The sequence below is a fragment of the Ooceraea biroi genome, chromosome 11 (assembly GCF_003672135.1).
Source record: "Ooceraea biroi isolate clonal line C1 chromosome 11, Obir_v5.4, whole genome shotgun sequence".
In the NCBI taxonomy this organism is placed as follows: Eukaryota; Metazoa; Arthropoda; class Insecta; order Hymenoptera; family Formicidae; genus Ooceraea; species Ooceraea biroi.
Window position 1 is genome coordinate 10,821,774 of NC_039516.1, and position 16,069 is coordinate 10,837,842.

At 46.6% G+C, this 16,069-nt stretch overlaps 1 protein-coding gene across 1 annotated transcript in view; it reads left to right on the top strand.

The window, feature by feature from the left end:
• The first annotated feature begins 525 nt into the window (after nucleotides 1-525).
• LOC113562977 overlaps nucleotides 526-16,069 on the top strand; it is a 97,798-nt gene continuing 82,254 nt past the window's right edge. Inside the window, exon 1 of the mRNA XM_026973883.1 lies at nucleotides 526-3,495. Coding sequence (XP_026829684.1) covers nucleotides 2,217-3,495 — 1,279 coding nt within the window. The 5' untranslated portion in view covers nucleotides 526-2,216. The remainder of the gene's footprint in view (nucleotides 3,496-16,069) is intronic.

Genomic DNA, 16,069 nt, shown 5'->3' on the forward strand with positions numbered 1-16,069 from the left:
GGCGGTGGCGGTGGTGGTGGTGATGGTGGTGGTTGGTGGTTCTGACGGTGGTGTTGGCGCGGAGCCGGAGAACGAACGAACGAGCGAGCGAGTGTCCAGATCTGTCGCGCGCTCTGGAATGGGACGGAAGCGGGACGGAAGCGGCGACACCGAACAGAACGGGACTGCGACTACGAGCGCGCGACAAAACTGGACGAAACGACGACCGCGGCGTGGTCGGGGACGTACGAAGACGACGACGGTTGACGGAGGACGAGGCATACGGGCGAAATTGTTAAACCGACGGCCGGCTCTCTTCTCACGGCCCGGAGCGCGGGATGGGATGGATGCTGCCGCAGCAGGTTCATGTAGCGAGTAGAGCGAGCTGGCGAGTCGTGTGTCCCGCTGGTACAGTGTTGGTGGTTTCACTCTCGGCTGCTGCCTCCGCCACCGCCGACGGACCGCCGTGGTGTGCGCTCGTGTGCCGCCACCACCGCCGCCGCCGTCGTTGGTCCGTCCGTCCGCCACCGCCGCGCCGGTTCGGTCTCTCTACGAGAGCGAACCGAGAAGCGTGCCCGAACCCGGCGAGCCGGGGAAGAGAACCGCGGCACTCGTTCAGTAGTTTCTCGGACGCCGCACCGGCACCATCCGACCCTGCGAGATAACCCCGCGCGCGCACGCGGCCGCGACCCCCTGTGACAATTGCGGGACCTGACGAGAAAGAGGGAGAGAGAGAGATTAACGCGTGGTCCGTTCCCTCTGGCCCCTTCCTCCTGCCGCGTCGACGTGAGATCGTCATCAACGGCGAATTAGCGGACGACCCCGTCATCTTTCGTCCTCTTGTTCTCCCCTATGAACTAAGAGGGAACGATTGTTCGTCACGAACCAGAGTTCTCTCGTCGAGTATTTCTCATATTCTACCTTCTAGTATTTCTCGGGGTGTATATCGAATGCGATCGTGAACGATCGGCGCCGCAGATCGATTTCGATCTCCCTTATCTTGTGCCCCTTGATCATCGTCACGTGAATCCTGAACGCGGACAGAAGTGTTCTCGTTTTCGCGTGTGTAATTTCGCAATCGGCAAACCGATCTCTGTGTCATAAGATTACTAGCACGATCGTGAGGTCTCGATCGTGTTGGGGGGTTTCCAAGATTTTCGTTACGAGTGTGATAAACAGTGGTGATACAGTGGTAGTGCATTACGTGACGATCTGCACGCGTCGATCTTTCGCGAGAGGATCATTCCGCGCGTGGCGGCGATCCCGGAAGGACACGCGACACTCAGAAAGACATCGGTAGGACGAGTCTGAAGGGAACCCACGGAGAAAGAGGAAGAGAGAAGGAAACCCGTTAAAGGCGGTGCGAGGTAACGCGTGTCGTGGCTCTCGTCGATTGATAGCGACCGGGAGAGAACGAGCGAGAACGAGAGCGAGGGAGAGAGAAGGAAACAAGGACGGAGCGAGGCCGTCGAAAGTAACCGGTAGCGTCAACTTGCATACCGCGACCAAACTGTTTACAGAGGATCAGTCGTTTGCCGATCATCGAGGGCCCGGTCGTCGTCGTTCGCGGTCGATTCCGATCAACCTCGCTGCCAGGATCATTCGCAGTGTATCGAGTATCCTCGGCGGCATCTGGGCCAAAGGACAGTAAAGACTGCTATTTTTCGGTCGATCGTTTGAGTTGTGGAACTCACGGAACTTTTGCTGACGATCTAATGCCATCGCGTGAATCGACGGTGCTCTCATTTTCCATCCGTGATATTCCAGGATCGTTCCAGGGCTTAACAATCAGCTGGACCAACAGCTAGGATCGCGAGTCCGACGCAGTGCGTGCGCAGGACCGCAATAATGCGAGAGTACCGCAAGCGCGACAACGGTGCATGGACGGTAACAGCAGCGGACCGTCAGCCGCGTCCTCCGTTTCCTGCAGCTCACGTTTCCACGGGGCACCGTCTTCATAGGCGGAAGTGACCGGAAGTCGGCGGTGCACGGAGCTGTAATGCCAGCTGGCAGCGCGCGCGACCTTCACCGATATCGCACTGACGATAACGATACCGAGCACAACGGAGACAACCAGGCTGCGAACCGATCGGCGTGGAGGAAGAAAGCGAGGAGACTCGCGAGGGGAGGAAGATCAAAAGCGCGACGATCGGCGAGTCTACGGGAGACGATCGTGACGCGGCTAAGGTGGACGACGACAAGGGTGGAGGGCAAAAGAAGAAGCGGATGAGACCGTCATGCCCGCTGAGGTTGACACGGGCGGGCATAGGGTGCTGCACTGTGATCCCCGTGCCGTTTGCTCGACTGCGACGCCGATCCACGTGTCGACCGTCACTGATGAACGCCGGGTCGGTCCCGACCGGGCTTCGTCCGCGAGGCAACTTAGATTCGGCGAAAGAAATGTACCGGGCAGGTCGAAGAGGAAAGCCCGGAGAGATCGGCGACGAAGACTCGAGATTTGCGCGGGAAGATCGGAATCGTCAGATCACCGGAGCGAGAACTCTCTTGCCGATTTCGATCCAACCTCGCCCGCGAGAGTTCCAAGGATCGGCGAGGAGGAACCGATTCTAACCGCGAGTAACACAGAATTCTCGGCAAAGAATTGCGTGGCAGCGCAGCCGCTACGTCGAGAACAAAGGGAGGCCGCACTTACGTGTCTCGTTTATAGAGGGTCCTCGCGCACGATCGAGGATGTCTCCAAAGAGCGTCCAAGAGTCACGTGGGACTGCTGGGTGTACGCGAACGGCAAATCCGAGCGAGCGGAATCGCGACCACGCGATGAAACTGCGGAAGGGACTCGGCTGGCGATAGCAGAGAACTTCATCACGGGGCGTCGAAGTCACCAGGATCGATTCTGCACGAAGTCTCCGTGGCCGTCGCGTTGCAGGTGGCAAGATCTGGACGTGGATCATCCGATCAGTCACGCGGCAGGAACGAGCGCGACAACGGAAGGAAGTATTCTTCTCTCTAGTCACCACTCGCGAGTTCGCTCGAAAGAAAAATTCCGCGAGGACGATCGTAAGGACTACCGCGAGGACATCGACGAGAGGATCGCCGTTAACGCAGACACGCGGACGGATGAGAACGCGCGATCGAATTATTCGAGAGGACGACACGATGGAAGACCGGAGGAGGTGCCGATCGGGAGGATCGACCAGGACTCCGCGAGGAGGACCAAGTGCGGGAGGATACGCTCGTTCCTCCAGCTGGCCTTCCTCCTCTTCCTCATCGCGTTCGGACGGTGCGGATTGCTCAGCTCGTCGAGCGTGTTCAAGTTCAGTGCGAGACCGACCGCGAGCGGTTTAAGTGTCCTAGGGATTGGCGCGATCATCGGTGCGGTGGGCGCGGCGCCGAGCGACCTGATCAGCGACGCGGGTACTCGAGCTGAAAGATCGGCCAATCTCTCCCACATTACCGGTGCCTCAAGGAAGATACAGATGTACATCAAGAACCGGCACCTGCAGATTCTGCCGGACGGCACGGTGAACGGCTCCAACGACGACTCCTCGGACTACAGTGAGTACGCTTGAGCATGCATGTCGCTCGACGATCGATCGATGGATGATCGACGAGTAAAGCGTTGGAGAACTTGGACGCAACGAGATCTAACATGACGTGTTCTCCACGCGAGTTTAAGTCGTCAGTTAATTATTTCGTATGATTCGAGGAACATATGTCGAATTTGAGAAAACAGTAATTGCCAAATTTCGCAAATAATTTTATGTATGATAATATAATAATTGGTACAGCCCAATTAGCATTAGAGCAAATATCTGATTAAAGCTGTCTAACAGGTTTTATTTTATTTGTGGCGAACCATGCGTATGTTGATTACACATTTTATCGACATAGTGGCGAATTAATTTTAGTATCAGATTATCTTCCTGCATCTTTAACTAATAATAATGATCAGTGTATATTTGAATCCGATGATCTAATCACATTCTCCACTCCTGAATAAAGCAACAAATGGAACAAAACTTCAATTAAAAACTAAAAAATTAAATAAATAAGCATAATGTATTACGTCCTCATAAGATTTAAATTATTTCCATAATGTAACGGACGGTTGTACCGCGAATCGTCCGAATATTTCCGTGAGTCATCACAGACTCGCTAGACGCGATGATTCAAAATAACGACCATTACTTGTTGACGCGCTGTAGTGAAGCGGAGATGATATGAGCAAACAAGTTTACCAGGTATGTAACCGAGTTATTTTGAACACAGAAGGGACACAGAATAAAGTCGAATATTGAGTGAGAACAATATCTCTTATCTATCTCCTAGCCTGAAATCCTCGACTCCAGATTTTACGCGGAAGAAACGTGAACCGAGACCCGAAATTTCGCGTACAATGATTAATAATTTTTTACACAATTCAGACAAATGCTCCATTAAACCAAATTAATAGTGCATTAGTTAAATTGTAACAACATTATCATTCCTCAATACGTTTACAGTTGGTGATTCTAAAACATCCCAAATGGGACACGCGTCTTTTTCATCATTCTGTGGTTCCGATTTATCCACGACGCATTAATGAGCACATAGACGCACACGCGACACGGGATAAAACGCTTGAGTGTGCTTCATCATTCGTATTTAATCCGGCTCGACACCTGCGATTGGTTTTTCGAAAATCACAGCAGCTATCCTGGTGTAGAATTTCAATCCGAATGAACGGCGGCCGAGCGACTCGTGCCGCCGCCAGTGATTAATGAACATGTAATCGAGCATCACCCTTGAACCACGCCGAGTCGTCCGTTCGATGCTAATTCTATACGGTATACCCGATTCGATCCATCCATCCGGTTTTCGATATCCCGAGACATTCGACACGGCCATCATTAGAAATCACTCGATTTCGCCGGCGCGCCTTTATCGCCGCGGAATGATTTTATCTGACGAGGAGTGCCGAACCGCTCAACCGACGTTTCAACACTCCCGATCAGGCTCCCGAAAATTCGGCAAGATAAGCTCGCTTCAACGGGCAATCAATTTCGAGTCGGTCGCTGTAACTCGGACCTGAGACTGGCATTCGATATCCGAATTGTCGTGATAAGCGACCGTTCCATCGCTGCTCCGGAAGACGAAACCGACGCGCTGGCTCATGATATCGGTAAAATGTATTTTGATGATCACGCGGATGTTGACTCGATGTGTTCTATCCGTTAAGTTTTGCGTAAGCGATTGCGGCTCCCGTGTGCGTTAAAATTTGTAAAGATATTTTCAGACATTTCTCTAAAGAATCATTTGTGCGTACCGCTAGTTCAGAAAATATTCGTATTGGGTCGTCCGGAAAGTTCGTGCCGATTTTTAATAGATGGCGTTGGAACATGTCTGAATATATCAATGTTATTGAAAACATACGATTTATATACATATGCTTAAAGGTGACATTTCAACGCATTTAGGAAAAAAGTTTTTTTGAGATAAATTGATTCGTGTCAGTTTTGTACTCTTTTGAAGATGGAAGAAACCAAAGAACATTTTAGACACTTGATGCTTTTCTATTATCGGAAAGGCAAAAATGCCTCACAAGCAACAAATTCGATATGTTCTGTTTACGGAGAAGGCGCTTTAGCTGAAAGAACCGTACGTAAGTGGTTCGCTAAGTTTAGAGCTGGTGATTTTAACCTTAAAGACCAAGAACGCTCGGGCAGACCCTCTACTACTGATGATGACCAAATCAAGACACTGATCGAGAATAACCCGCGCTACACGACACGTGAATTAGCAGAGATACTGAAAATATCGAAAACCACTGTCCACGATCATGTAGTGAAGCTTGGTTACGTAAGTCGCTATGATGTATGGGTTCCGCATAATTTGGTCGAAAAAATTTAATGGATCGCATTTCCATCTGCGACTCGCTGTACAAGCGCAACGAAAACGTACCATTTTTGAAGCAATTAGTGACGGGTGACGAAAAATGGATCATTTACAACAATGTAGAACGAAAAAGATCCTGGGGTAAGCGAAATGAACCAGCATTAACCATTCCGAAAGCCGGCCTTCATCCAAAAAAAGTCATGCTCTGTGTCTGGTGGGATTGGAAAGGAATCCTATATTATGAGCTCCTACCACACAACCAAACGATAAATGCAGATAAGTACTGCTCGCAACTGGACGAATTAAAGACAGCGATTCAGGAAAAACGTCCAGAAGTAGCTAATAGGAAGGGCGTCGTGTTCCATCAGGACAATGCCAGACCTCATGTTTCTTTGACTACCCGACAAAAATTGTTGGAGTTTGGCTGGGATGTGCTACTTCACCCACCGTATTCACCAGACATTGCACCTTCAGACTTTCACTTATTTAGGTCTTTACAAAATTCTCTTAGCGGCAAGAACTTCAACTCTTTGATCGACATAAAAAACCACTTTGAGGAGTTTTTCGCCGAGAAATCTAAGAAGTTCTGAGAGAATGGAATCTTCCAGTTGCGTGAAAGATGGACAAAGGTTGTGAAACAAAACGGTGCATACATAAGTCAATAAATATTTATCGACATAAAAAAATGTTGCCTTTGAATTTTCCTTCAAAATCGGCACGAACTTTCCGGACGACCCAATACATACAACTTGTTTTATTTTTCTCATCTTTCTTTCTGCAAAAGAGTGAAAGCAGTTGTTGAAGTCTTTTAGTCGAAAAAAAAACACTGATGAAATAAAACGGTCCACCGCATGGTCGCACCGAAAGAAGAGGTGATCCAAGAATATCCACCACCTTCGTAACTGGACCACGGTGACCTTTGCTGAAACTTTGATCGCACGTCGGTTCTTGCTCGGTCGCCACGAGACAGAGCGAAACAGAAAGAGAAGTGCTATCCTATTTGCATTACTACGCGCTCGTTCACCGACGACTCGCAAAATGGGTTAACTGTGCCAACGGCCGATACTACGTGAGGTTCAGCTAAACTTCAAACGAAGTTTCCGTTAATGGGAAAACTTTGATAGAGCCGTCACCCTGTCTCAAGTTCACCGCACGCTGTTTGTACGCGGGTAACGAGAAATAACGTTGTCATCCTGGATTACCAGCGGAATTTGTAAGAGACGCCAAGTAGTACAGGCACCGTCGTAGCCTTAATGAAAGAACATAAAGAACATAATCAAGAAGCACTGAACGCAGCGCAGCGTTTAAACAGGTCTCGCGTCGCGTTCTCCACCTCTTCCTCCAATTATTCGCTCGCGCGCGCTACTGCAATTGTCATTTGCATAAATTACGTAACGTTAGACTGTCCCTACCTAGTCCCCCGATGCATCGTTCGTTCGTGTCGCTCATCACGGAAATCAATGAACTATCCGGTTCCGTCGCGCGTCCACTGTTCGCCGCTTAATTGCTTTCTTTGCGTAATGCGCTGCGTGAGAGCGTGTGTGTTTTACGTTCGCGTGCGTGCAGAACCGCCCGAGATGACGACGAGCGGTAGCTTGGAAGCCACCCAAACATGATGCCGATGATGACGATGACGGCCGCCCTCGGTAATGGCGCGACTACCTTAATCCCGGCCTCGGATAATTGGAGTTAAAGCATTCCGCACGATCGCGCCGCGACGTCAGCTCTACCACCCCAGCGGATCAATCATCGAGGAATCCGACCGGTGGAATCTCGTTTCTGGATTCGTTCGTCTTCCCCATACAAGGAGGAGAACTTCGCCTAAGAATGTTAACGCGCACGGGTCGACAGCATCCGCGATCAAACGATCCGCGCCGACCGCGTGAGCGAACGACTTTCTCGTTTATGGGGCTCCGTGCGTATTTCGATGGTAATGTAATGATACTGATTGCAGCCGGCCGATGGAATGTGTGACAGCCGAATAAATAAATATTCATCGCGGCTTAATTGGGATAATCAAACAGAGGGAAATGTGAGCGGTGGGCGTGCCGATCGAAAAACGCATGGTGTGAAAAGCGTTATTTTACTCTTTATTAACGGCTCTCGCCCTGTGTATTAATCCGCGTGAGAACACAGCCGAGAAAATGACGATGCATAAATATGAACACGTAATGAGCCCGCCGTCAAGTTCTCTCTGTCATGCATAATAAATAAATTAGGCGCAAATATAGGTAGAAGAGAAAAGCGTTTCTTCCTTGTTTCACGCATGAAATATCATACGCTTGTCCTCTCTGATAAAATATCATATGTATTGAATCGCTCTGAGTGATTCCCAGCTAAATCTCGTTTTGCGAATAACGAGAAAAATAATAATAATGATAAATCGATTACGCTAGCATCGCGAAATTTGCACGTGATACCACGCATCATTTCACACCGCATCTTGTGTTCCTTCGCATATTCTTTCCCGACGACGATCAGCTGATCGCTCATGCCTCTGATACATTCTGATTCAGCCATAAGAGTTAGGTAACGAATAACAATAATAACGCTATTCCATTATTAATTAATTTTAATGTTACGATATGCATTTTAGATAGGCAAAACGGATTTCTAAAATCGGGATACCACCGAGAGAAGACATTTCCGTGCAGTTGTCTCAGGCGCAACGCGTGTATTATATATGCAACTGTCTCGAGTGCTTTTAGCGGTCTATCCATAAATTGATCAATGAAAGAAAAGAATTAAATTATTTTTCCAATGAGGTTAATCTCATGGTAGTCTCCGCGACCCCGCGAGTGTGTTAGAGATTTAATTTTGTGGGAAAATGCCGTACGCGACTCGACTGTCTAACGAGCTTCTAATGACTAGGAAGGCACGCCAAGTTTTTTGCCACTTGTTGATGGGAATTATGAATTTTTACTGCGTCATTAAGCAATTACCATTGCATTCCGCGTGCGTATGGGCGTCCTTACACGTGTTGTAATGCGGTGTCATTTTTCTTCGATTGCTTCCGCGCTTCCGTGATTACAGGAGCAGATTGCAATTGCTTAAAAGTTCATTAGTCATATGAATTTCGCGCACAAATAACATCAGATTTCTGTGCGTTATTTATGAACGGGCAACCGCGTAATTGTAACCGGTTAGAGCACAGGAATTGCAAAATCGTATGGAATTCCTGACAGAGGAGCAAAACGGTAATCCGGGTAATCCAGCAGAATAATATAGAGCGAGATCGGCAACAGCTTCTCAAGCTGACTTAAAATAAAGCAAATAATAAATAAGGAGGCTTTAAGCGCGATTAGTCAAATTCCAACGACAGCTTAAAAAGAGTGAAAGCTTCGCGTCTGATATGACTGGATTCTGAATCATCGTGATTCATGGAATCATGATTAATATCATCCGATGATGAATACTCGAAAACACGTTAGCGATTTAACGACTTTTAATTTTCATTATTATCTCTGAGCTTTAAAAGAAGCGTTGATGCAAGAACTTGGAGCTTAAAAACATATTTATGATCTGTCGTTATACGTACATAATTCATCATATTTCGGATTAACGATGATATCGATGGTAATGACCTAAGTCAACTAGAAACGAGTTAGACTCTTCTCATGATGACTGGAAAGCCGTCATCCTGTCTAAGGGCATACCTAAGCAAAGAGAGGATACGTGACTCTGCAATAATAACGTCGTTCAACGAGGAGAAGATTACGATGACTTAGGATTCGAGCCAAACCCGAAATTCAACAAAACGTTCCGTTTTTCCAAGATAAGTCGTCGCACAGTTTACACACGTTCACACAACCAAGGTAAAAACTCCAAGGAAATTATGCGTTAATTATATATATTTAAATTATATTTTAATAAAATTACGCACGCACATGTTCGCAATATCAGTGACATATTCCCAAAAATTCTAGTTTCCAACAATAAAAAGGACTTTAAAAATCTAGAAACCTTTCATATCTTGATAATCGACTAAAACTTTAATCTGTTGCACATAATATTTCGTGATTCTCATCGGTAATTTTGCACAATGTCCAAGGAGAAGCGGAGGAAGCGGAGCCCCAAAGTAGGATTCAATCTGCAGACACCCTATTAGAAATTTATTACGCTTGTCTATCGCGGTTCTTGTATAGTTCATCCCTTTCTGCGCGTTTCATTGACGTATCGCGGGTGGTCAAGTCGAAGCGTCGGCTAGACAGGACCCGAGGAGTCGTGCAAGAGCAAAAAATACGCGGCGAAACTATTAATAAGGCAGCACGAGAGCCAACGGTGCGGGGTGCACCGTGCACGAAAGGAGGCTGCTTAAATGCCCGAAACCTCGATGCCTCTAAATTCTCCTCGTGGCAGACGGGGATGCAGCGGGTCGATTGGCCGAGCATTAAATCGCGATGTCAACGCGCCGATGACGAGGTCCGCTTGTGAATGAACGCGTTCGCCACATCGTGCCCAGATGAAAAACGCGCACTGGGAACCTGCATCGCACCGGGTGCTCGGCAAATTGTAAAATAATAAATCGAGTGGCACGCATGTATCATGTCGTTGCGAGGAATACTTTACGACCGCTCCTGGTCAGAATGGTCCTTAATGGTTCTTTTTGGCCAAACTGTCTTCGCGATACGGTGCTTGTTACGAATATATACGCGATCAAGATAGCTTTGACTGTGTTTCTCGATAACACGTATTAATAATTACGAAAAATACTAAAACTGCTAGAATAATCTAAAATAAAATTAAAATAATACTGAAAAAATGCGATAAATAATTTACGAGAAAATGTGCGGATTTCTGTTAATCTTCCTCGGAAAAGCTTGATGCTAGAGAACACTGCTGTTAAAATTCCACTCGAGAAAGGTACTAAATTTAGTTGATATTCGGAAAACCTTCTGCATGACACCGACTTTCGCGTGCCACTGATAAGTCTCATCATCATCATCGACGTTATCTGCACCTATCGAAGTATCACTCATTCCGGATGTCGTATTCGTGCTTTTCGCGACTTTTCATGTGCAATTAGTATCTTTTTTCTCAATAGCTATTGATTCCGGGAATGCAGTTAACTTTCACCGGTTAACATCAGTTTTCCTTGTCACTTGATATAACGCCTTGATAAATGACGACGATGGCACGCCTACGGACCCTTCGCTCCCTCATCGCCGGATATCGCGGGTCGCATTTTCGCGTAGTAACGAAATTTCTCGACGTGCGTTCCCGATATACGCGCGCAAATAATTTGCCACGCGCTTTGCGGAACGCCAGCAGTTATTACGCGTTTACATTAATCGCTCGAACGGCGGCAATGTGGCGCGTAACTTTTTTCGCGGAGTGACGGAGAAGCAGCGGTAACGGGCGATTTACCGCCTGCTCGCGGGAAAGTTCTGTTATTTAATTAAGTTGGACCTTACGAGAGCTTATCTTGATGGCGATTTTTCATCGCGTAACGTATCGCGTATGACGTTGCCTCGTTCATTAAAGCGAAAATATGTACGAGATGTATGTACGTATGCGGCCTGTTTGAGGATCCCTCAGCCATCTCGCAGCTGATTTTCCTCGACGACAATGTCCGGGCAGTAATGCTTTTTCGAGGAATAAACTATCACGCACGGCAAGGTGGAACACGGTGGAATGTAAAATGAGGAAAAGTCGACGGCACGTTACGTCCCCGAGTAGGAATCTACCGTTAAACACTGAACACGGTGTAATTCCTGACGCGGAAAAAGCCGACTTTTGTCGCACGAGACTCGAACGCGATCGTAGATACACGCGTTTTCCGCGACGCTTTCGGCGTTAAATGGGTTAAGTGCGTCTCGCTTCGTCAATTATTACTTAGCTCACTATTAGCGCTCGATAGGAGCACTTCCGCAGGAAAAGAATCGGGTATTTTCGAGATCGGCAACTGACTTGGTCGCCGCTGGTATCAGCCTCGCCGCTGATTTCCGTCTCGCTCGATTAGTCGCGTACCCGCGGCACGTAAATATCGAAATGGCTCGTTTACACGAGCATGCATCACGCATTAGGCGCGTATCTCATCAATTACGAGTCTATCATGCCAACGTTATTTCCTATTTGCGTCCTGCCAGGCTTTCACCTGTTTTACGAACTTGAAACTAAACGAGTGACAAGGCGGCCGCGAAGTGCTCACCAAGAGCGTGCACGCTTCCTTAAATCCATCGCGAGACGTATGCCACGCTCTTATACGAGCGTTCCGCTATTTTGAGCTACATCGACGGAAAAAATCATCGTCCCGAAGCTGTGCAGGCATCCTACTTTGCCGATTTCGCGATTGAGATTGTGCAAAAACGCACCCCTTCCTGCAGAATTTTCATCTCGTGTATCTGAAACATATTTCATTATATTATCAGCGTTTAGCATATTATTCGATAAAAATCGTCTCAAATATGTCACGATAATTCTAAATTTGCAGGACAACAATTTCAGAGCAGATAACTCTTGTACGCGATTATGCATGCGAATATGCGTAATCCGATAAGCTTCTCCGGCTTTTCCGCGAGGGGAGAAAGAAATGCATCACGGTGTATGCGATGAGCGTAACATCAATGCGGACAAGAGTAATTTCCGCACGCGAGGAACACGACTGGCGCGTAATGTATTAGTCAAATTAGGAGCTTCCTCTAAGATTGTGGTGGACAGCGATATCGCAGCGCTATCAGCGTGCAACGCGTGATTTCCGTGTGCGAGAAACGCGCGATCGGGACGTTACACGCGAGTACTTCTTCGCGACGTCACGTCGCGTGAAGAATGAAGAATTGAGGTTGCTCATTGACGAGTCTCGAGTCCCGGTGTGGCTCGCGCGTTTATCCACTCCATTAGTAACGCGCTGAAGGATAACGATAACAAATGATCCCCCTAAGAAGCCGCGATGATCCCGGTGATTAACGGGGGGAAGGAGCCCGACATCTACTGCTAAATCAATTTCATTCAATTCGATCCCCGCGAACGCGTACGCGTTACCGCGTATGTAAATCCGTGCGGCGATAAATCGATGCCTCCGGGCGCGATCCGCGGGGATTAAACGAAAAACGTACGTGTCTCTGAGTTATCGCGCGTCGAATCGATCGCGATCGCGCGTTTCTCGCTGCATCTCTTGTCGAATCGCTCGGCGTGAACAACATCGGTACGTTAAATGATGTATGAATCTACGAGAAGCAGTGAAAATTGATAGATACCATTTGCGGACGTCTACATGAACGATATTATTATTATTATTAGGTGTATAGAAAAGTTTTAGCATTTTTTTGTAAGTTTTCACTTTATTTTTATATCATGTATGTAATACCAATCTTGAAATGATTTGCTGTCATTATCTATAACTTTCTGCTATCTCTGAAGTAAATTATTACATTATTGTACGCAGTAAACGAAGATCCGTGCATTATAAATTGAATTTTCTTTCCGGAAGAAAAAATGTTCAGACGCTTGTTAAGACGCTCAATGAGGCCTTGCAATCTCTCGTGTCACGTAATGAACGATATTCTAAGCGGCGACCACTAGCGCGATAATCGTTTTGAAATGAAGTCGCGCTCCGCGCTAATAAGGTGCAGTTTCTCGAGGAAAGAGAGAGAACCGTTTCGATCTACTTTGCCAGAACGACTCGTTTCGCGTATCACATCTGGGAATCGATCACCGAGTATTTTTTTTCTTGTTAACGGCATTTCGTTCAGGTTCAAGTACTAGTCGTTGGGTCGAGCGAAAAAGGTAGTTCTCTCTCTCTTTCTCTCTATCTATCTGTCTTTCTCTTGCATGTCTCCCGCACTTCCTCGTTACGGTCGTAAACCGCAGACAAGACCCTTCCGATTCGGGACATTGAACGTAATTATGAATGACGACGTGGTCGAGCGCAATTAATACGCGATAAATTTCGCTGGTCCGCAACCGATTCGCCGCGGCGGATTCTTCTTTTCTTCGGGGCCGCAAAACGAAGAAGCGCGCCGTGGGATTACGAATTGCAGCTGTAAATCACGTTGCGTCGAACGCACGCGGAGTGCGTGACGCCCGGATGTTTAATATCTGCCTCGTCCACTTCTCGAATGCGCTTTCATCGCGAAACGATCGCTCCTAACGTGCATCTTCCTTATATTATATGTCGCAAACTGCAGCGATCGTAACGAGAAGCACGAATCTTTTTTTTTATTGGAATAATATTGAGGGTATACAGGGTGGGGCAATAACTATTACCACCTTAAATATCTTCTAATTTATAACGTCTAGAGGAAAATTTATGTAATCAACATTATACGGTACGAAGGGGGCTAACATATGGCGATAATAATTTTTGTCCTGGTGGAGGCGCTTCAAAGATATCAAGGTCACCTTCATTTTTTTTAATAGGTTCCGTATGTTTTTTTTCAATATTTTATAGAGGAGCTTAAAACAAGTACGGAACTCATGACACAAAATTATTGAACAAGATTAAATGTAAATGAAAACGATAAAAAATACATTTTTATATTAAATGAAATTTACGTTTAAAAGATGTACGAAATGACGCTTTATCAGTAATATGTTTTGTCGGAATGTTTTGATTTTGACATTCCTCATAAATGAGGATCAACTTGTTCTTCAAACGGATACATCGATGAAAATAAATAGTGACGTAAACTTATTTCAATGAAAACAAAGACCCTTTGAAGGCCATCTTAATAAGTTCACAGGATAAGATAAACATAAAAAGTAGTATCGATAGATAAGTCAATCGTGCAAGATGTATTCATTTGAAGAACAAGTCGACATGATGGAGAATGATCTCATTTATGGAGAATGTCAAAAAATTCAGTGAGAGCGCAAAATTTATACGCTGAACGATATCCTAATCGCACTCAGCCTTCGCGTCGAACATTTAAAATCCTATTTATTTTCATCGATGTATCCGTTTGAAGAACCTATTAAAAAAAATGAAGTTGACCTTGATATCTTCGAAGCGCCTCCACCAGGACAAAAATTATTATCGCCATATGTTAGCCCCCTTCGTACCGTATAATGTTGATTACATAAATTTTCCTCTGGACCTTATAAATTAGAAGATATTTAAGGTGGTAATAGTTATTGCCCCACCCTGTATATCATAAGAGCTAGAAATACATGCTTCAGCAATCAACGGATTTGATCCTCCGCGATACTTTGCGCGCGATTAAGCGTCAACCGGGCAGCTGTAATTCGAGTTATTCCAGTTACAAGTAAACGACGGTATCGATACAACAATCTCGTTTTAATTAATTGCCGCACTTAACGTGCGATACGCAAACTGCGGAGTAATTAAGTAAGTTCAAGTTATGGCTTTTAAAGAGGCGGAAAGGAAATTGTGAGAAAATGAGAATCGAGTGAGGACAACCTAAATATGAGAGACCCACGAGTGAAACTCGGGAACCCCTGCAGCTGCACGGCACTTAGCTTCCAATGGCACACGTAGCATGCTGCGCGGTTGATTGGTCCAGTGTTTTTAATTGAAATATCCCGGACGTGGGTCAACTCAAAATGAGCGTTGAAGGTATACTGATGACCGTTTAACCGATCACGCGCTGTTAACGCTCGCAAGCGGATACGGCGTCTCGATCATCGCTTTTTTCCTGTCATTTGAGGAAACGGAGAGGAGTCAAACGCGACTCAACGTGCAAGAACAAAACGATGGAATTTCTTGACACGGTAATTGATACCCATTCCGCGCGCTCCTGAAAAGTGAGGAAATAAAGTCCCGGATTGTAAATCAAGCGCGAAATAAAGATGTTTGCAAGTCCATATATCTGATTCGTTATCCCGAAGTGATATGACTATCGCGTGCGAGAAGATTGCTACGAAATTGCTGCAAAGTGATTTGGTACACATGGAAACGCCGCCGCGAGCGTAAGCTCGGAGACGGAACGCGCGCGCGCGCGGTGGATTAAAATGTAATATTACACTATAAGTGCCTAACAAGCTCGGTCGAGAGATTTACGAGTTTCAACGGAAAACGCGCCTCGCGACTACGCGCGTAATCAAGATATTCGCGCTGCTAGCTATCTTTCAGATTGCTAATAATTATCGTGTAATTGCGCAGCTTTTGATTTACCGCTAAGCGATTTGATATGCAACGGGAACGATGGAGCGTCAGTTCCGGCTCTTATCAGCTGTCACGCCCGACTGATTAGAGCTACTGCTCGCAATGGTCCAATATTTCGACGAGTGCGCGACGCGAGACGCCTTGATTAACGGTAAATCCGCGATCGGTACGCAGAGATTCGCGTATCCGCGA